The following is a 21481-nucleotide window of genomic DNA, read 5'->3' on the forward strand; positions in this document are numbered from 1 at the left end:
TAACCGTCAAGGTGCCTACGGTTGTTTCGTTCGACAGACACTTGCCAAAGCACCCGTAGGGAAAACAGCGAGATGGCCACCGTAGTCCAAAAGTTAGACGCCGGCCCGCCGCCTGTGCGGCCTCTGAGTGTCAACGGTGTGCCGGGGATCGAAATGGACATTGATCGGCGATCGATGTCACCGTCCATGAATGGAGTTAAATTTGGCAGCGGACCAAAGAGGGGCGATACCCGGATTGTGGTCATTGTATTTGGTCCTGGGCAAGAGAACATTGTTTCGGTCTTTGCTGATGTTCTGGGGAAATCATATCGCCTAGCTGATGGATTCGGCAGCATATCATCGACAGATAAGGACGTTGTGATTGGGATGGCCGCAGACAAGGCAAAGGAGGATATCACTGCACGCGCCAAGAATATTGTGGTTGCCATCAATGCACATAATGTCAACCAAGGGATGCCGCCGGATGCCCAGCTATCGGCCGAGTGTGATTACGAGTTTCTGTACTCAGAGGCGCCCTTCTTTCGTCGCGACCTGTCACGCTTCACTTCCTTCGTCCTTGGTCAGATTAATCACCACGAGGCCTTGATGGCAAAACCAAGGACCTACTTCATCTCGACGACATTTCCTGATGTGCATGCAGCATTGCCTAACATAGATATCCTCACAGTTGGCGCTGACGCTGTCGAGTTGCGCGTTGATTTACTAAAAGAGCCGTTGAGCGATGGTACATTTGCCCCAGTTCCAAGCCTGAGCTATATTGGCGAGCAACTCATGCTGTTGCGACAAAGGACCGAATTGCCCCTGATCTTCACAACTCGCTGCACAAAGGAGAATGGGCGGTTCCCCATGGACAATCCCGAGCTATACTACGAATACCTGTATCGAGCAATCCAATGGGGCGTCGAATATATTGATGTCGAGGTATGGCTACCAGAAGCCATTCGCCAAAGGCTGTACGAGCAGAGAGGCAATAGCCGTATCATGTCAGCCTTTCACGATTTCTCCTTCACCTTCAAATGGCCTTCGGTTCAGGCACAATCGATTTTCCTCGAATCACGGAAATATGCTGATATCGTCAAAATGATTGCCTTTATCAATGAGCACAACGAGAACTTTGAGATGGAGTATTTTCGGTCCAAGATCCGAGCCGAGTACCCAGACGCGCCGCCCCTTTCGCTGGTGAACATGGGCGAGACGGGACAGTTCTCCCGAACATTGAACAAGGTCTTTACTCCAATCACACACCCGCTCTTGCCCATCATTGCAGCTCCGGGTCAAATGAGTGCTGCCGAGATCAACGCTGCACTGTCTCTATTGGGCCAGCTGCCAAAAAGAAATCTGTATGGCATCAATAGTCCATCATTGAGAGTCGCAGCGCCCCAGGCTCCTTTTTACGAAAAGTGCTTCAACGAACTCGGCTTGCCTCATCAGTTCGCCGTCGTGGAACGACAGACACGAGGACCTTCATGCGTCGAAGCCTGGTGTAATCAAAAGGCGTTTGGCGGCGCATACCTGAACCCTCCCGTGTCCTACACAAGCTTGATGCACAATAGTAATGTCTTCTCACGACTCAGGAATGGTGCGGGCCCTATCCTAACGGAAGCGGCCCGCGTGATCGGCATGATAGACACGATCACGGTACGTTCAAGCTCGAATCACGCACCTGAGTCGGCGCCGGCTTCCATTCCATCGAGCCCTACACGAAACGGCGAGGCACGTCACAGATCGGTACTGTCACAGTCGAGCTCAGGGCTGCCTCCTCACTCGTCTCTAGTCTTTGATAACGCGACTTGGCGTGGCATACTCAGCACACTGACGCGTGATCTTGCGCCGTCGGCTTATTTTGGACGCACAGCACTGGTTCTAGCAACGAGCTCAGACGATGCGGCGTCCGTCATCTTTGCTCTCAAAGCCCTCCAGGTTGACAAGGTGTACACCGTCGGTTTCAAAACACCGGTTGCACTCTCAAGAGGTATGACGATTGAGCCTTTCAATTCTCTAGAAAGCCTCCAGAGAGCGCGTATGGTTGGGGACGAGGCGAGCCCATTCGTTATTGTCTCTGCCCTAGGCCCTGAAAAGGGTAACATTGTAGGCATGCTACTGCGTGTCTTTGGAGGCACAAGGAGTCCTTCCTCTACAAACACCCGTAAGGTCTTCCTCGACCTAGCAGATGGACCTAGAAAGAGTGATCCAGGCACTATTGCCGAGCAGAGTGGATTTGCTGCTTATGGGGTCGCTGACGTTGCAGCATTTACGACCGTTGAATCACTCAGGCAACTCGTCGGACAGAATGTGCCATATAGTTTTGTGCGCCTAGCCAGTGGACGCGGCATCTTCTAAATGGACCCTCGGACAAGACTTCACAAGAATATATCAAACAGGAATCGAAATGTTTGCTGTTCGAAGGGTGCAACTGCATTATTCCTCGGGCATACCTTGTTTATGCTGGGTTATGCTGGATTTTCATCACAAGGGTTGGCATTAAGCTCCCGACGCGGACAAACGTGGCACAACTTCCTTGGGATGATGATTTCAACATTGGTAAGAGATATAAATGAAGAAATAGGGGGTCGAATCACTTGGCGATTCTTGGCTCAGTGCTCCGAAAGGTGCGGCGAATGGTGGAGCGCAGTACAAGATGGACGGGGAAAGGAATTTGAATTATTTGCATAAGGAGCAACACAGATTCCGGGTGTTCAGACATTGGGCGGCGTCCTCTATTTTCTGGGAGCCTCGATCGAAGCCACAGAGAGCGATCTACCTACGGGCTATACACACACACACATTGAACGATATGTGACCATTATTTCGGGGATCTGCTTCATTTCATTTGTCATTCTTCTTGGTGCGCCGGACTGATCCCGCGACTAGGTCTTGATTGGACTTTGAACATGTTCTATGTACATAGTTGAATAGATGTACACTTGTCACGCTCATTGCTTGGATGTGCAGGCGTTGATTTATTTCTCAGAAAGTCAACATGTTTTCCGTAAGGATATCATCGAGTCTGTCTCCAGCAGTCATCTCCATTGCTATTCAGTGAGAAGTGTATAAATCTCTTGTGAAACGCCTTTTCACAATTGGACCGAAGATTTCGTCTTTGATTGACATGATTTCCCTAGGCAGAGATCTCTATTACTAGTTTGTTTTTATTTTTATTTTTATAAAACTCTTATGTACCGTGCGTTTGACTAAATTCATCATCAGCTGCAACTCGTCCTTTTCGATGAGCTTCAAGTGGCAACAGCGAACAGATATGACAAATATAAACCATACCTAATTATCTCCAATAACCCTCTGTGATTCTTGAGCACATCCGAGTCCTATAAAAGCCGAGGACATGTCTCTGTCAATACCGTCAAAAGGGTGATTCGTTTGGTTCGATGGTAGCTGTGTATAATTCGTTCAACATTCCGAGCATGGGGAATAAGTTTCCGATTGCAATCCTATGACATGGGAGATGTGATGCTAATTATGTTGAGGAATTGATGAAATTGTATTTAAATTGATTTTGATCATCCATTATCACCATTCTGTCTTTTTCTTCAAACGTTGAATTATTACACAGAAACGAATGACTTGGATCAAGTACTTACGACGACTTTATGAACTCACTGCTCCATGTATCTTCATGGTTCTTCAGCGTCGTGCTTTTGCAGCTACCCAGTTTGGGCTTATATACTCTTTTTCTCAAGCTTTTCCGGGTTTTCATAGAATTTTCTCTAAATCTTCAAAGGATTGTTCCTAACTATAAAAGTTGTATCCTCCTTGAGACCATTCACTTAGTGTCAAAGTTGGATAAAGGCCGTGAGTGGAAACCTTCATCCTTTATAAACTTTGTTCATTCTTTACAAGTGAGGCATGGGAGTAACACAAGTCACCTAGATGTCCATACTGAATAACAAAACTCTAAATTCAACAGATTGACTCCTATTTCAACTTTTCAATGCCAAGACTGCTGCCCCTTTATCACCACGAAAGGCTTTTCTGACAGATCAGCACCGAAAGTCTCTGTGTGTGTTCATATATGACCGGTAGCCAGGAATAAATGAATTATTGTTGTAAGCATTCATATTGTGGCAGCTATTTCTCCAGATAGGTTGAGAATCATGACATCTTTCAACCGTACTACAATCGGTTATGAGCTCGGATCTGGAGATGTGATGACCACCTAGGATTACACATGTGGCTATATAAATTACATCTACAAGTCGGATCACCAAATTGCTCTACATACGTATCTAGGCCATCTCTACATGAGTCATCGACCCAGAGCATCATGCGGTATGCTCCGCAATGACTTGCGCTATATTTCAATGTTGTCCGCCACCAGTGGCCACAGGTATACATATCTGACAAGGTGAATTGGTGGCGATACTTCACAGTGAGCCTTTGATCAACATGAGGGGGCCAATGTCAGTTTTTCCTATCTAGAGAGTCACAGTCCGGGAATATCAACATGTCATAACCAAGCTACTTGCCACTCTTTTGCAAGCGAGCTCAAATATTTATTGTGATATGCAAGCCAACTGCATAGGCCGCGCACCGCCACGTCGCACCGCCACTCACATGATGGTGACCTAGCATACGTTTTGCCACGACGTCACTTTCACCACTGGTCGTTCTTGAGATAAGACAGGTATGGCATCAGCGTCATAACTACCAGGTGTGCTTACAGCTTACAGACAGCAGGAGTGCTTCGCCATAGGGAAGAGGGGGGTTGACGGGCTTGATTCTCCGTTGCTCTGAAAACGTCGGGGACATTTCGCTTGCAGATAAGAGAGAAGGAGAGAGAAAGGTGTGTTTGCGTCACCCACAATATTGTTTCTTGGTGATCATTTTTCATGTCTGTGTGAAGTGGCGTCTGCATTGCTGCATCTTGTAAATGGGTGGGCAGATGAACTGGTAGGGAAAGGGACCTGCATAAGTTTTTGATAGGGCAAGTAAAGTATTCTGTTCTGGCCCTGATCGTGATACAACTGCGCGTACCTGCTTTGGTAGCATGATGTCAGCAGCATTTGGTCGAGCGCCCTCCCCATGGTTGGACAGGCGCTTACAAAGGCACTCCACAAAAATTCTTTTTACTTTTTCGAACTTGGAGCTTGTGTCGCAAGCAGCAGCAGCATGTGCGTATGTAAAGTGTGGGAATATGCACATATTCCTATTAAGGGGTCCTGGCCATACTCGTGCGGCGCGCGGAGACGCAGGCTCCGAAATTGGGGTTGGGCAGGTCAGTTGCAAGGCTGGAAAAGGGTGCACCACTGTCGAGCATCTTTGTATCTTTCTGCAGTATCAAGCGCGTTAAATGTACAGCATGGAAAGGCAAATGGAGAACAGTAATAAGAACCCTATCCACTGCCGCGCAAGAGAGTGAGTGAGTGGCCCCACGGATGTGCTCCCGTCGATGCCTGTCCTGCTCCGGCCCTCGGCGATGGAGACATATTTGTAGCCAAGGTCCGATCCCGTGTGTAACTCGAGTTCAGAAACTGCCTTTCGAGGGCCGGACTTTCTTTATTATGTCTATGCATGGTATGGTATGTCATGGGGTTAGGTATGAGGCTGATGCAAGATAAGTGTCCAGGTACCGGGTCGGTTGCTTGTGGCCACAATAAGTTTTGTGATACCCGACGATTATTGTGCAGACGTCTAGACACCTCACAGCAACCACCCGAGCAACCTGTCTCATGCCGTCAGGCGGTCTCTCTGCCCAATGATGCCATGCTTCATTTTATGTTTGGGGCGAGAACCCTTGGGAAAGTGGAGGGATGACTTCCGGATGACGATCCTCCAGGGGCGAAACAAGCACACATACATGCAGAGAGACATGAAGAATCAAAAGACAAATAAAGAAACCACTTCGTAAGAAAAGTAAAAATTTTATGAGCTTTACCGGTGACCATGGCACCGGAGCAACAACTGCAGTTAGTTGTACGAAACACGCGATGCTCGGGTTACACGGCGGGAGGCTGTGGGAGAAAAAGCAAACGATCAACTTGAACTTGATTTCTTATTCCAACTACAAAGTACCAAGACAACCGATATCCGTGCTACTATAGGATAGGGAACAATGCTATAACTGGATACTCGACAATGGACCTGAAGAGACTTGAAGTAGATATCTGACGACAAGAGAACATGTAGTCGCACATGTCATCTTGGAAGAAGTGAGACATGCTATTGTGGTATGAATACCCGAGTCTCAATGATACCAGTCGCTTACAACTTGTACAGGGTTCGCACAAAGTTGAGATAGAGTATGCGTTTGACAAAAGCCAAGACTTGAAGATATCAAATTTGGTGGGTGCATTTATGACACGATCTCAACAACGGACCTGCATCCAGTAGTTCAACCTTTTGGTATTTTCTTTCGGCTCACACCAGAAACAGATTTTGACAGCCCTCCTTTACCACCTAAATATGTGTAGGTATACGCGCACGAATGAGCAGCCAAAGCTATTCACCAGGATGAACACGATTGCCGGGACGTCGGTAGTGATTACCGGACGACAGCCCCCCCTCTCCTCCCCCAGATTTGTGCTGGTGTACATTAGGGTGCGCATTGCTACCTAGGTATCTCTGGGCCGATTTGTCGCGCATTTACGGGTACGAGCTGGCTTCTAGTACGTGGTGCGCTTGGTAGGTAGGATTGTAATAGCGAATAACAACGCACATGATCTCTCCCCCTCCTCCAAAAAAGACGTAGACCGAAAAGAGAAGAATTGGGGAAAAGAAGAGTGTACGTAGCAAGCAGCGCCATGCGCTAGAAACCCTAAAAGTTATCTGCAGGGGAATCCCTTTCCCCAGATTTTGTTTTTCTAGTTACAAGATTCCGCGTCTGCATACACCGACACGCGAGTATACATTAAGCATATCTGCTATAATACAAGCCGTCATTATAGGGTTGCATGCTTGTGGCGTGAAAAGAAAACAGTCGGTATGCTGACCCGACTTTTGGCATGCTCATGGGTCCTCTCCCTCTCTTCCCTCCCCCCCATTCGACACCCAGCTTTTCACACGCAAACGGCCGTAGGTACGTACCAAGCTGTTACATACATGCTTTCGTGATATCATGTTCGGGTCCGTGATAGTGGGCCTCGATACGACCCGAGGAGTAAGTTTCCCGGTGATTGATCGCAACAAAGCCCGAATTATGGTATAGAGATCGTAGCCAGCACCAGCTAGCAAGCGACTTGGCAACTCCAGCCGCTGGGGTTGCGACCAGTCCGAGGCCCCCCAAAAAAAAACAAGTCCCACATTTGATTTCATCTTGTGAAAAGGGAAGACAAAGACGACAGCCGGGCACTTTACGGTCAGCTACCTATAGCAGCGTGAAGAGACGAGAGAGATTTTGGACAGCATAACCATCGAATCCAGGTTCATGTAATGAGATTGATCACCAATAGGCGGCATTCCCGCTTCCCCACAAGGCAAATGCCGCACGGTTTGGCAATGGGTTGTAAACATGTCCCCGTGTACACTACTACTTTGTACTCTCCGGGCTTTTTTTTTCTTAAACATACATCATATGAATCTGGAAGCACCCGGGGGGATCGGGAGTCGGGCGGAACCGTCTGCCTCTGGTTATTCTACAAGGTGAGGGCGACTGAAAGAAAAGGGTATGGAGTACATGCAAACCAGTTTCGCAACGTGCGTGAGCAACGTAAGCTCACAGGGGGTTTTCTATTAGCACTGCAGGGCTTGGCGTGTGTATACAGCATTTTTTTGCTTCCCAGGGCCAGATGCACGTCGTAAGCATTTTTAAATTTTTCTGTCAATGAGATCAAGTTTTTGTTCCCTTTCATGTTGCTGTGCGTACGTCAAAAGGGTACCTGACGATCCGGACATTCTTTGCAAGGTATGTACCACGGCGTCGATCTGTCAAGACCGGTGCCAAGAGATTCTGCAACTGAAGTTGAAAGCCTGGGTTCAGAAAAAAAAAAAGGGCATACTGGCGGGCGGGCGGCATTGGGGCAACATGGTGCAAGTCAAGATTATCTGGTTTCAAGACGCGTGTCGGGGCGAGTCGTGCCTTTGACATTTTGTAATTGCTTTTTCATATCCTGTACTGAGGTTCACAGCTCAAGTACTTCTTCTTATTTCGCATTGCGCCGAACTGAAAATAGATATCGATGATCCTGTTCGTTTCTGCTCCGTCTGTGGTTTTTCTTCTGGTTCCCCTCTAGGAACAGGGGGCTAGCATAGACGGTAGTAGATCTCATCCGATTGACTTTCACCAAGTCCAGGCACATGGAACTCTCCCGCAGCCCACTTGCAGCCCGGATGTGGATTAAGCTTCGAGGTGCATTCCTCAGGGTGGTGAAACTTGAACAAGAAGAAGAAAAAATGATTTCTTCATTGCTCACCAGGTTATTTTAATTTTCACTTTTGATGAACACTCCCACGTTTTACAGAGTCCGATGCAATGTTCAATGCATGTCGGTACTATCTCTCTGCTACAGTCAGGCAACGAACGCCCTTGAAGAATGCCCGCAGTTTTACTTAAAAATCACAGGGGTTGATTCGTGCGCAGTTAGCCGCCATGAAGGAAGTGCAGAGCCGCCTGTTAGCGCTGCTTAGGCCTGACAGCAGGTATGTAGTATAATCGTTTCCTTCTCCAGGGCCCCCCTTCATTTCACCACTGCCGGGCGTCATTGTTGTTCCCAATGTCGACAACGGGTATGAGTAAGTGGCGTTGGCGCCTGTGCTGAAAGGAACACTAGGCCAGACATATTGGTACAGTCGTCTACAGAAGACCCCAGGCGGGCGAGCGGAATGCGACCTTCTCTTAGAGATGGGCCGAAAAGTCGCTGTCTTGTTGATCAGTTGCCATCGTAGTGAGTGCCGTATATTACCTAGGTACCTACACTAGAAATGCAAGCCGCTGCTGTATGTGACCTGCATTCGGTTATTAACTCCGTAGCCCAGCGTTTAGATAGCGGTTACATGCCTTGCTTGAATTGACCTTGGTCCTGGTTCCCTCTCTGTGCATAAGCGAGGGCTCGCTCCCAGCAGTGGCGTCCGCCGTTCCCGATGTCACGCTTTTGGGGAGAGGAAAGAAAAAAAGAAAAAGAATCGAAGAAGCAATAATAGTCGCCAAGTAGACAGGCAGGTAGAGTCATCTTACACACAATCACTTTCGCCTTTTGTCTGGTCTCTTGGCCTTCCTCAGCCTGACGACTGACAAGGTGCTAAGACGCGCAATGTCAATGTACGGAGCTGGCCCTTGACCATGCAACTCCAATATGCCGTTGCAACCCCCGCAAGACAGGTCACTTTTCCAATCTTCTCGAAGTAATTTTCAACGATCTTGTTAATGCACACCTCAAGGGTTTAAGGTAGATAGGTTAGTCCTCCGATCTCATATGAGGGCACAGACTGCACCAGAGTGCCGCCCCCTACGAACTATACCCCGAGTGTGATGATGGCAACGGTCCGCAAAAATCAAGACGGGGAACGCAGGCCTTATTTTACGCTCATAAAACCCCCGCCAGCATTAACACTCTGAACTGAGGTTCAAAGTCAAAGCAACAAGAGCGGTGACTGACCACTATCCCCTGATAGTCCGTATCAATCCAGTGCACACACAATCTGCGAAAGAAAAGTACTGTACATACCACAACCCGAGGCGCAAACTAAGTACCTACTCCGTAGCGCTGTCGAGGTGCGAAGTGGAAGGCCGCTGGGTCGGTGGACATGCGCCGGAGCTAACAACCGAGCACTACTGCAACTGACTGCTCTACGTACATACAACGTACGCAGCTTATTCGAAAAAAAGTGAATGTTACGTCCCCTCAGACGCACACCCTGGGAACTGGAACTTTCCAAGGTCAACAACATGCCACCTGACTATCTGCTCGTTCTCCTTCCTTCTCATAATAAGGCCATGTATTCTCCTAATAGCAGATGATATATTCCGTAGTTCAAGGGAGTTTACGACTTGCGAGTCATGAAAATGACCTATCAACTCAAACGGCGTGAACCTTTTGGACAATCTACCAGGTACGTGATGCCGTATAGAGAGTACTAGCTCTTTTCATCCACCTCCTCCTCCTCCTCCTCAACGCGCCTTCTATAGATCGCTAGATCGCCCCCTCATGGGCCCCTCATGTTCGGACCGTCTTGGGCCGTTAGGCTCTCGAGAACACCCTCCTATGCTGATCATGATTGGATGTAAGCGCACTATTCCCACATGGCATCCGTCCAAGTCTCCAAGAAAGACCAGGACAGGACAAGCAACCTTGGCAAAATGACCCCCCCCTCCATCTTTTGTCGCGACCGGCTACATCCCGTCCGAAGGAATAGGCTTGCGGTAGGTCAGTTAATGTACCTGGCAGACGAGACAGACCCGGCAGTAAATCATTCAAGGACCCTGAAATTCTGCATTGACAAGTGATGTGTCTTTTCTCTGAGGACAAATCACGGGCGTGGATGATTTACATAAACCTTGCCCGCCAGCTGCTTACTTCTATACTCATCAAAGGTTGATGATGGACTTGATGTGTTAGGTGTGTGGTGTGTCTTGTTCCCTCGTCAATGCAAGTTGAGACGTGTGCCATTCCATATCCCCATGCAAAGGCCCGCTCTTCTACTCTCTGTCTCTCTCTGCCCCTCCCAAAGAACCGAACAACATGAGATGATGGACGTTTTACCCCAGATTTTCCCTGCGTACCTTTAAGCGGTAACGGACGATCAATGGAGTTACGTGCGGCGAAGGCAGCGCAGAGATCTGCAGCTCGGCCATCGGTCTAGATCCAGACTAGTTTCCATGCTCCCTAATGTCACAAGGTTCAAAAAGGACCTTTTGCGTGCTTTGCTGGATGCGATGTCCGATGGATGAGCTGATGGGAATTCTGTCCTGGGCTTTTTGCTCCGAATTTTGCTGCCCGTCGTTCATGTATGTATGCATTGTTTTTGCTTCCTTGCATCATTTTGCATTATCTCGGCCCTTGACCCTTATTTTTTTTCCCCTTTCCCCCCGAAGAAACGGACTGAGTGGTATTGAGCATGACCTACATTGGATCAGAGTTTCTAGGATGGCTCTCTCTTACACGCAATCTCCAAGTTGAAATGTCAGACACACGTCGAGTTACAGAGGATATGAGTAGTAGTATAACCACTACTGTAGTGACAAGACTTTGTTACAGCGTACCTCGGGTATGCGGTCAGTGTGGATCTCTAATTTTATGCCCCCCTCGAGGTGCTACACTAGGCGTCGACCCTCCTTCTCGGGCTCCTGGCTAGTAGCTGAATCAAGTAGATGGTCGGGCTCGAGCTAAACTCAAAAAACTGATCCCAAAAGGTAATGCTTACGAGCCAGGGGTCCACGGGAGTGAGCAAACAAGCTGAAAAGTTACACTGCTTTTAACGGAATCGGTGCTTTTCCTTTAAGCTGTCAAGTGATCTTTGTTACTGGTTTTTTTTTATGCAGAAAATCTGTTCCCTCCCACCTCCACCCCTGTGACGACGACGACGACGACCACTGTTGCTGCTGGTAGAGAAACGCCACATACACACACTCACACTCACACTTACAGACAAAAAGGCGTGCCTATCCGGCACCTGTCCGGCTCATCTCGGCATACAACCACGACATGGCTGAATCGGGGGGATCTCCGATCTTACTCCCAGGTCTGTTCTTTAGACCGTGCTTTTTCTTGCATTCGATCCCCTGCGAACGTGTCTGAGAGCACAATACTGCACAATATTAAGCTCGGGGATTCGAGAAGATGAAGGAACAATCCACGGAAGGCTTTTGTGATATTCTGATACAGTGTGTCACTTGTGCAAGTAAATATGTACTATACTAAGCGAAAATTGCGGCTCGATCAGTAGACCACAAAGAATCTGTCTTGCAGTTGATTACTCGGGCAGATAAATTTGAAGAAATTAGCAAATTGCCCTTTACACGCTTTATAGTTTGCGCACGCATATTCGCTGCGTGGCATTCGACGAGAAAGAAACGTCTGCACAATCATCCGTTGCCGTTGTACACGAGTTTATTTCTCGTTTCAGCGGTTACACGTGTGGCAGGGACACTGCCAAGCACCGACTATGTACTTTGTCGACACCTGCCTACCTACGATCTCCAAGCTATACCTAGTATCCGTCTCGAGTCTCATCATGTAATGTCTGTCTGTATGTCTGTATGTCTAAGTAGGCTACCTGGGTAAGCCTCCATACACGTACATTCCGCACCACCACGCAGCATTCTTCTTCCAGTTTCATGCGTAAAAAAAACACCACTGCTCAACCTAAGCCCTCGATGCTGCGACACCCCTTTTGTGATGGACGATCTGCTACTAAAGCTTGTGCCAAAATGTTCGTATTTGCTTCTTCCCACCAGGCAAGGCCCCGGCTCTCGGCCCACACGGGCTAGACTATACCTAGGTAGTCAAGGTTTATAGCAGCCTGCCCACTGTGACTGACAGCATACATCACGACAGCCGTTACTTGCAAGGCAAATGATAAATACTCACCCGGGCACATTCATCCATATCCTTGGTGACGGGGTATACAATACCATATCATGTATGTACAGGCATTTGGCATCAGCTCGTGCAACAGAAAAGGTGCTGCCTGCCGGGTCTGGCCAAGATTAGAAGCGTCAAGAAAAAACAATGGTGGTGTTCATCATACTCTCCAGATGCAGCCTCTACATATGCCGGGACCGCTGTTTTTTTTTTCTACTGACAGGTGTCTCAGCCGACGAGTTAGCCCTTCCTTCTTTGATACTTGTCAAACATCGTATAGATTGTGTTTGTATGACAGGACAAGGTGGCTCCCATGCACGGGAGTTGAAGACTCCAGATCCGGCCTTGGAAGCGGGACCCTATATCTGTGCTGTATTAAGAGAACCACAAGCCAGGTTTTGTTTTTTCTTTCTCACTCTCTCTTCCCCCTTCACGCCCACGGGTGGTCGCTCTAATCATCAAGTACCTGGGCTGAGGTCCACGAACATCTGATGGGCTTGGTTGGCCCTTGTAAACAGGATCAAGTCCGTGGCAATTAGATAGAGACAATGACAAAATGTCATTTCGGCTTCAAGCCCTATCCGATAACCGCTTACGTGCTTGGTAGGATGCGCCGGGAGCCGCGATGACTTCATCAACTAAGAGCCCACATTCCGGACAATGCTCGAGTCGTTGACCATGTTGACAGTAGATTGCTTTTTTTTTTTTGTACCTCCTCACTGCTCATAACCACGCCATCAACGGTGGATAAGCGAGGCGTAGATTGATTGGAACCGCGTGAACGAGCATGTGCAATTGTTGAATTGGAACATTCGGTGACTAATAGCGAGCAACTGTAATGATACCTGCTGTATAGCTGCTGAGCTCCCCGAGGGTAAGGTACATTGATGATCCAACCGTCCTTCTTTTCGACGACGACGACGGTTACAACCAGACAGATAGAGTTAGAACCCGAGTCATGGTAACTACAGAAGTCGCATTGCAACCAAATCCGAGGAAGTCCTTCCATCCTCACAATTGTCTATATACACAAGGGGCATAGCGCGTCGCCTTTTAATGCTGACCGAACTGGAGAAGCACCATGACAAACCAAGACGAGTCTTTGTCGTCGGCACCTAGGCAATGGGTAGCTCGCAGTAGCATACCGCTAATTAGCAACTGGGACTAACTTGATGTACCTAGGATTAGACTCAACTGTCGTCCGTCCCACGGAACGTTGGAACCCCGTTGGTCTTTTTCTTCTTGCTCCCAGTTGTCGTCTGTATATTTTTATTCTTTGGGGAACTCATCACCGAGGCTACAGCGGCGTCCGGGCCTCCTTTCGCCAGACCCCCGTCAAAGCTGCTGCACGGCATCGCATTTCCAAATATAATTTTTTTTGGTTCTTCTTTTCCTTTCTCGTCATTGTCGTCGTCGTCGTCTTCTCCTTCTTCTGCTACTGCTGCTGCTGATGACTTTTGTCCTCCTCCTCCTCCTCATCACTAGTATCCTTTCAATACGCCGGCTGCCAGGATTCTGCAACTTGTTGCAATCCCCAGCTCGGCCAACCGCTTGGCACCCAGCACATCCATGCGCCGGGTTCCCCCCCTGGCTCACACTCTCTCTGGCTGGGCCATGTGGACACTGGACCATCATCAACCAACCCAGCAGCGCCCACCGACAGGAACCTGCACTTGCACCTCACGCTAGCGGTAACAAGGTTGCTTACCCCATCTCGAGTCCCCCGCGAGAGATACATGAAGAGGGTCCACTCTGTAATCTGAGCCGAAGAGTGTGTCGAGGGGGGGCGCAAGAACCCTTGGGTGATCCCGGTGACCCCAGCCCTGGACACTAGCCACCTCCACATCCGTCCCAATTACGGTGTCGACTCTTACACGCTTTCGGAGGTGAGGGGGGTATGTGTGGATGTGGGACCTACCTTGACCTGGTTGTTGTACGGTAAGGTAGGCAAGGTACTGACTGAGTGATGAGTGGTAGAACGGTCACGTACCTAGTAGGTAGGTTGGTAGGCAGGTAAATGTACATTGGGGACAAATACTTGCAACATGCCTGGGCACACGCTTGTTAGTTAACCTTACTTCATCTCCCCGTCTACCGTGAGACTTTTCTTGGATCTTATTTGTATCCCAGATCTCCATCCATTCGACATTGGGCCCCGTCCCAAACTTAACTTACTGACGACTGACTGACTATACACCTGCTCTAAACCTTAGACAAACCGAACCAGACAAGCAAAGGAGTAAGAACACATACCGACAGGCTCATACAACGACGTCCCTTTTGGTTGGCCTATGATGCACGAACCGCGGGCACCTCTACAGGCTTCTCCAAATTGCTGAGAGCTCACCTACGACTGCTTTTTCGGATCGATTGCAAAGAATCTCTTCACCTGCCCATTTCGTTCGCTTCCCGCCTGCAAATAGCTGCCCGCGAGTCGCCCTGTAAGCCAGCCAGCTAGCCACTACACACTTGCGCAACGGAGGAAAGGGACCAGCCAGCACACAAGCACACACACGTACCTAGGCCCATACCAACTCCAGTTGTAATGCTTGTTTCGACATATGAACCGATGAGTATGAGCGTAGCGCCTATACCTGGAGTCCATCCAGTGGCCATGCCACGGCCACAGGTGGGCATAGAACGACTGCCCACCCGACGCATGAGCAACGAACCTCGAGAGTCAATGAATTGCAAATCCTGTCGGAAGCGCAAGGTTCGTGGGTTTCTTTGTTCTCCCTCCGAATCCACATATCTACTCCTTTTTAACATGAAAATTACCCAAACTGTTGGCTTGCTCATTGAGCCGTCTGACCGATTTTCGCCTTCCCCGTTTTTTTCTGGCTCGTCAATTATCCGGCTCGGTTGGCCTTGCAGTAATTAACCAAAGTCCGCTATAGATTAAATGCAATAGATTGCGGCCATCCTGCGAGGCATGCCAGGTTTTTCAATGCGCCTGTATCTATGGTACGTGAATTGGCCTACGAATTGCGACAAATCAGCCGACTATTTTCTTTTGTCCATTACCATATTTACATTGCATGTTCTAACACAAACACTTGTTTACTGTGTAGATGCTGTACCGAAGAAACGGGGTCCAAAGACTGATGTATTGGAGGCTCTGCTGAAGAGAGTAGATGGACTGGAACAGAAGTTGAAGGAATCGAAAAAGCCAGACGATTCTCCATTGGCGGATGAGCCGCCACTGTCGGCAGCGACCGAGGATGGCGCTTCGAACACTGCAGCATCAGAAACCCAGGAGGATTCGTCCTCAGTGGTCGAGCCACAAGCCAAGCGACTTGCCACGGAAAGTTACCGGGCCAAGGATGGGGCAGATGAATCGGCAGTATATTCTCCCCCAGTCGCCAGCGAGCCATCTCCTGGCGTTCAGACTGAAGCTCTCCTCGACACTTATTTTAGTCGCTTTCATGCCAAACCATTTCACATACTCGACGAGTCTACCATTCGCCAAAGGATACAACTAAATCAGCTGCCTTCATATCTCATACATGCGATATATGCTGTTGGCGCAAGGTGAGTGGTGGCTTCATGGAGAAAGACAAGGGGAAAAAAAAATGAACGACTAACACAGTTCAGATACACGCCCCATCCCAGTGGCTACCAATCAGCCGTGCAACTCAGCGAGGAGTATGCCTCTCAAGCAAGAAAGGAAGTTGATACGGACGAGCCGTCTGTAGATGCACTCCAAGCGCTGCTCTTGTTGGTCACGGCCTTTACCGCGGCAGGCAAAGGCAAAAAGGCTTACATGCTGTTGAGTACGTCGAGTTCCAAAAAGACGACTTTATCTCACCATAAAAACTTGAAATGAATGGCGACTAACTGCTAATAATAGCAAACGCTGTCGGTATGGCCATGGCGCTTGAACTTCACCGCGAAGTGGAATTGAATGCGCGCATCACGCCCGTTGAACGCGAAATGAGAAGACGGCTCTTTTGGACCTGCTACCTTCTCGACCGATTCATGGCATGCGGTTCAAAGCGACCTTCACTGGTCGCGGACAAGACCATTTTGCTGCGACTTCCTTACTGGTCGCCTAGTCCCTCAGCCCTCCCGATCGAAGGCGAGTTCTTCCAAAGCGACTCCAATCTACAACATCTCCAGGGCAGCGGCAAGAAATGCCAGGGGAGCAGTGGCATGCTTATCGACATTAGCCGCATCTTGGGTATCACGAATCGTTATTTAGCAGCCGGTGGCGTCAAGGGCGATTCGCACTTCCCGTGGCATTCACTATCGAATCTCTCCAAGATTCGCCAACACCTGGATGTATGGGCATCGGGGACCGATGATGTATTCTCGAGCGTGGACGCTCTATTTGGACAACCCGACTCCACGGTCCTTGTCTTAAGTAAACTCGTCTACCATCTAATCCACTGCCTCGTCTACAGACCTTTTATCCCCATTGATCTCGCTGAACTGGCGGGTTCGGGGCAGCATCAGTCATGGCAGATTGAAGCGACCAACATGTGCTTTTTGCACGCCAACGCCATTGCGGAATTGGTGGAGTTGGGTAAACAGGCGGCAGCGATCGAGTGGCCTGCATTTGTGGGATACTGTATCTGTACCGCAGGCACAGTACACATTCACGGAGCTCACTACAACAAGACTGGCACCAATGAGATGAGCGCCTTTGCATCTTCGGCCGACTTCTTATCCAGAGAGATGCAGCAGCTGAGCGAACTACGGTATGCCTGGGCCAGTGTTCAGCACCAGCGAGAAACGCTTCAGGGCATCTATAATGCCCACTCTGAGTTGGTCAAGAGTGTCACAAACAACCCCATGCGACACGCCCCCGTCTTCCACCTCGAGGACTTCTTTGATCGCTACGCAAACATTGGCGGGCCGGGAGGCCAAAGCTTCACTTTCGATCCCGCCAATTTAAGCTTGTCGGATGTTGTCGTTGACTTTGCTACTGATACATATACCGGTCACGACTTGTATGCTCCTCGCAACAGCATCGACGCTGGGGCTGCTGCTGCTGGCCTCGTGTCTACTGAACGACCTAATCTCAAGCGCAAAAGCATTGGAGGTGCAAATGGTCGTAAGCGACCGGATATCAGGAACCTCACGCCTCTACAGAGACCGGGTCAGGTACCTCCAACGCCAGGACTTCCCACGCCAGCACACCACTCATTTGCCACTGGTCAAACACCAAATATTATGCTCCAGAGCCCCAGATCTCTGCCTTCCAACGGCGACCAAATGGTACATCACCCAGTACATCTACAACATGATCAGGAGGACGCGGCGGCAAAGGCAGCCGTGGCAGCAGCAGCAGCCGCAGGCTTCTCCCTGTCACCACCACAGCCAGCACATCATCCAGTGCCAAACATGCCCGTCACACCCTTTTCACCCCAGTACAACTTTGCCTCAGTCCACGGCCATACCCCCCTGCCCAACGGGCGCATCGGTAATGACCTCAATAACGTGGGATACGACCCAATGTTTGGGGGTATGCCGACCAACGCCTTCTCGTCGCCGGCAGCGTGGTATGGGGACGAGGACAGGAGACCACCTCCGGTCGCACCAAGTCCTGGCGCGGCGAGTCACAGCGGTAGCGCCGGCACTGGCCCAGGGGAGGAAAAGGATCCGTTCCTGAGCCTTCTGGAACAGCTAGCAGAAAGCGAGAGCGCCCAGGGACAAGGGAACGACCTGGATTTCTTCCTGAACGGCGCCCAGATCTGAGAGGGGGGAAAGAAGGCAGTAGTAGCATGCCTACCTGCTGCTACTATATTTTCTACCCCACCGAAACTACAACTTCACTTCTTTGACCGAGTTGACCCTCCCTAGCAGTGGGTCATCCGAACTTTTAACTTGCATGGTTATTTTTTATTTTCATCTATTCTACATTTTTTTTAGCGGAGCGGCGTTGATCATCACAGGGGGGGCATGGAGGGCTATCAACAGCATCATTTTTGTCGTTGTCGTCGTCATTCTTCTCATCATCATCACATACCCCTTGGGAATTCTGCATTGGTACGAGGTGTTACATGGCGAAAGAACTGCATCCATAACAAAACCAAAAACTTGAGCGCGGTGTTCATGTAGGAAATCCTTTATTATTGTTACTTTGCTTCCCCCCCAAACGACTTGAGGAGGGGGACTCACGAGGTTGAAATGGTGGCTTTTACGACGCTTGAAAATTCAAGATACAAGATGTCTTTACATGTACAATATAGGAGTTTTGAGGCTCAATCAAACTAGATACATAGTATCATTCAATGAATGACATGAGACCAAAGACAAATTTGGCGGTGAATGGCCACCTACCTACCAGCCTAGGTACTTCCTACCTGTCTACAGTATTTCATTCCTTTGCCTATGGCGGCGCACTGCACAGCGCTTTGGTTTCTGGTGCTGTCTCGCTTATCTCTGAGCAGCGCAGGGTATGTGTACAGAGTATACCTTACAAGACTCGCTAAATACTGCCTGCCGGTAGTCTCAGACCCACCCAAGTAGGTAGTGTAGTAATTCTCCTTTCTCTGCGGACATCGACGGATTCCCAGCGTCACATTGCAAACGTCAAGCTCTCTCTGGCCAGCTGTAATGGAGTTACTGGAATGCGAGTAGGGATTTAGTCCTCTAATTTTTATTCACATGCCGAAAATCCCATCGAGACAAGAAGAAAAGTGGATTCTGTGCCTGTCCAGGCTCTGGAACCAACAAAAGGATGAGACACTTGACTGGCCCCCGTAATCTGACTGACCCATGGTACCGGCTTGTCCACAGACAAGCAGGGGGGTCGCGCTTTTTCTTTTCTTCCTGCCCTGGGATTCTAGTGTATCCGTACCGTAACATCGGTAGTGGGAAAAGGCCTATGTCCAGACTCCAAACTGCCATTTGTCCACTTATTTCTTGAACGACCGACTTTGATGGTTGCAAAATGGGTTTGACATTCGAACTGTCACGGAGTCCCCGGCAGGATGCAACGAATAAATTGAAAGAAACGGATTTAAAAAAAATAAAAAAAAATAGGAACGCATCCAATGTTGGACACCGCCGGCATTCCCTTGCCCAACCCTGAACGGTACATAGGACATTCTCCCCCGGCTAGTATGCTTCACTAATAGTCCTTCCTTCGAAGTGTGCCGCTGACCCCTTCTTAATTTCCTATGCATCTCACGTCACTTGTTTGTTAAATGATTCTGGAAAAAGAGTTATCATGATGCTACCCACACGCGAAAGCAGAGAAAGACGTCACTGACGCCCTTCATTTTCTTCCTCGACACTTTTTTCTCTTAGCGCAGCCCATGCAAGAAAATGACACCCGTCAACGCATCCCCCCCAGGCTTTGTGACCGCTGAATCTCCAACCCCCAGCCCGTCAACCTCCTCTCCCCCCGGGCAACTTGCGTCCTAGGTAAAGGCGGTATAACGGGCCGTGTACTGCGGATGGCGTGTACAAGGAAAAGAGGGAGGGGGAGAGCTGACAACCTGTCCAAATAAAAAATTGGAGAAAAGGAAAGTTGGAGAAACATGTACACCACAACCTTTTAATGGACACGCCAAGCTTTTCTCATCTTTGGGGAAATACCTGGTCCCCTTTGCTCCTCCCGGTTGGACTGGTTCCTGAAGCCCAGCAGGCCAGGCAACATCTTTTGCCCCTTGGGAGGTGTTGTTCTTGATCAGTGGTGTTGGAGGGAAGGGGGGGGAGGAGAATGCATTGCAACCACATACAAGCCTGGCCAACACTTGCATCTGTCTTTTCCCTTCCATTTCTCTGCCCTCCAATAAAGACGCGCTGATGTCAGTGGTGTGCTCAAAAGTATTGCGAATGGGCAGGGCTGACAGCAAGAACTGGTCCTTATCTGATTGGAGTTTGGTTTTCTTATCCAGGTACAATCATTTTGTACCTTTTCTCTTCTTCTTAATCTCTACAATATGCCGTGTGTTGTTGCTCACGTCCGATGTTGGCTGCTTGTATAGGCTGTAGGAGAAACAGAAGCCCCGGGGGGGTTCGGCAGTCAGAGGAAGAGAGTGCTGTTGCATCGCCAAGTTTCAGCAACTCGGCATCTTTATCTTTCTGCGCTACCTGCTTATGCCATCATGACAGATGCCCACCCGGTGGACTCTGGCTCTTGGGGACGGTCAGGCAGTGTGGGTTCATGTGACCATATATGTGGGTGGTATCGTAGCTATAGCCCACGACTCCGGTGGCCGTGGCGTCATTTCCATACCGGAAAGTGATGTATATGGTCTCGCATACCATGTTGACACACAGCCAGTCGTCTGCCTGCAGAGAGCAAATGCATGAGCCTCATAAAAATGCCATTATACATGGGTGAGAGCTTCATACGCAAAGCCCGTACCATCTCTAGTTCCATGCTACTTTGAGAGGTTTGACCTAGGTTCTCCTGTATCGCATCGCTATACTTGACGCTACATGACATAAACCTATAGCGATGAACAATGGCTCGGAGAGAGAGAGAGAGCCGCAACACAAGTTGCACAAAGTTCCAGTGATTTCTATGCACATGCAAGTATTGCCTTACCTGTGTTTGTATGTCTCAAGCCCGTAGACATGTATATGGATGTGAGGGAGCGGCACATTTCCTTCGCGGCACATTTTTTCCGCCGAAAACTCACCTTCAACAGATATTGTATTCTTCATTTCCTTGATATAGAAAAGAAAGGGGGAAAAAAAAGAGGGGGAGGGGAGAAGAGAAAGAGCAAGAAAGAAAGGGAGTTATAAACTGCTGTCCACAAGAGACGCCTTCTAAAGTCGTACACGCTAAACATATATCCCAAAGATGCCGGCTGGATTGAGATATTTACTCGATCCGGCCACGCTTCTAACCAATAGTAGTGGGATAGAGGAACACAATCATTTGTCCTCTTGTTGGTTTTATCTCACCCCTTCTTGACTTGGCTAATCGGCGAGATGAAAACCTTGTAATCACCATACATGGTCTTGCATCATGTTCTGTGCTACAAAGCGCATTCTCCCTATTGCAAATTTGCCACAAAAGAAGAAGAAGAAGAAAAGCCAAACCAGTT

General features: G+C 49.1%; 2 protein-coding genes across 2 annotated transcripts; both read left to right on the plus strand.

The window, feature by feature from the left end:
* Positions 1–72: 72 nt before the first annotated feature.
* PFICI_13122 (uncharacterized protein) lies at positions 73–2340 on the plus strand (the record flags this gene model as incomplete). Its single annotated transcript, XM_007841703.1, has 1 exon — positions 73–2340. One exon carries the CDS (start codon positions 73–75, stop codon positions 2338–2340), a length of 2268 nt encoding a protein of 755 aa, XP_007839894.1.
* A 12744-nt stretch (positions 2341–15084) lies between these two features.
* Positions 15085–18170, plus strand: PFICI_13123 (uncharacterized protein; the record flags this gene model as incomplete). Its single annotated transcript, XM_007841704.1, has 5 exons — positions 15085–15183; positions 15368–15434; positions 15542–16001; positions 16065–16243; positions 16321–18170. The coding sequence occupies 5 exons, from the start codon at positions 15085–15087 to the stop codon at positions 18168–18170; spliced, it is 2655 nt and encodes an 884-aa protein (XP_007839895.1).
* Positions 18171–21481: the final 3311 nt, after the last annotated feature.

This window comes from Pestalotiopsis fici, assembly GCF_000516985.1.
Source record: "Pestalotiopsis fici W106-1 unplaced genomic scaffold PFICI_Scf_11, whole genome shotgun sequence".
Lineage (NCBI taxonomy): Eukaryota > Fungi > Ascomycota > Sordariomycetes > Amphisphaeriales > Sporocadaceae > Pestalotiopsis > Pestalotiopsis fici.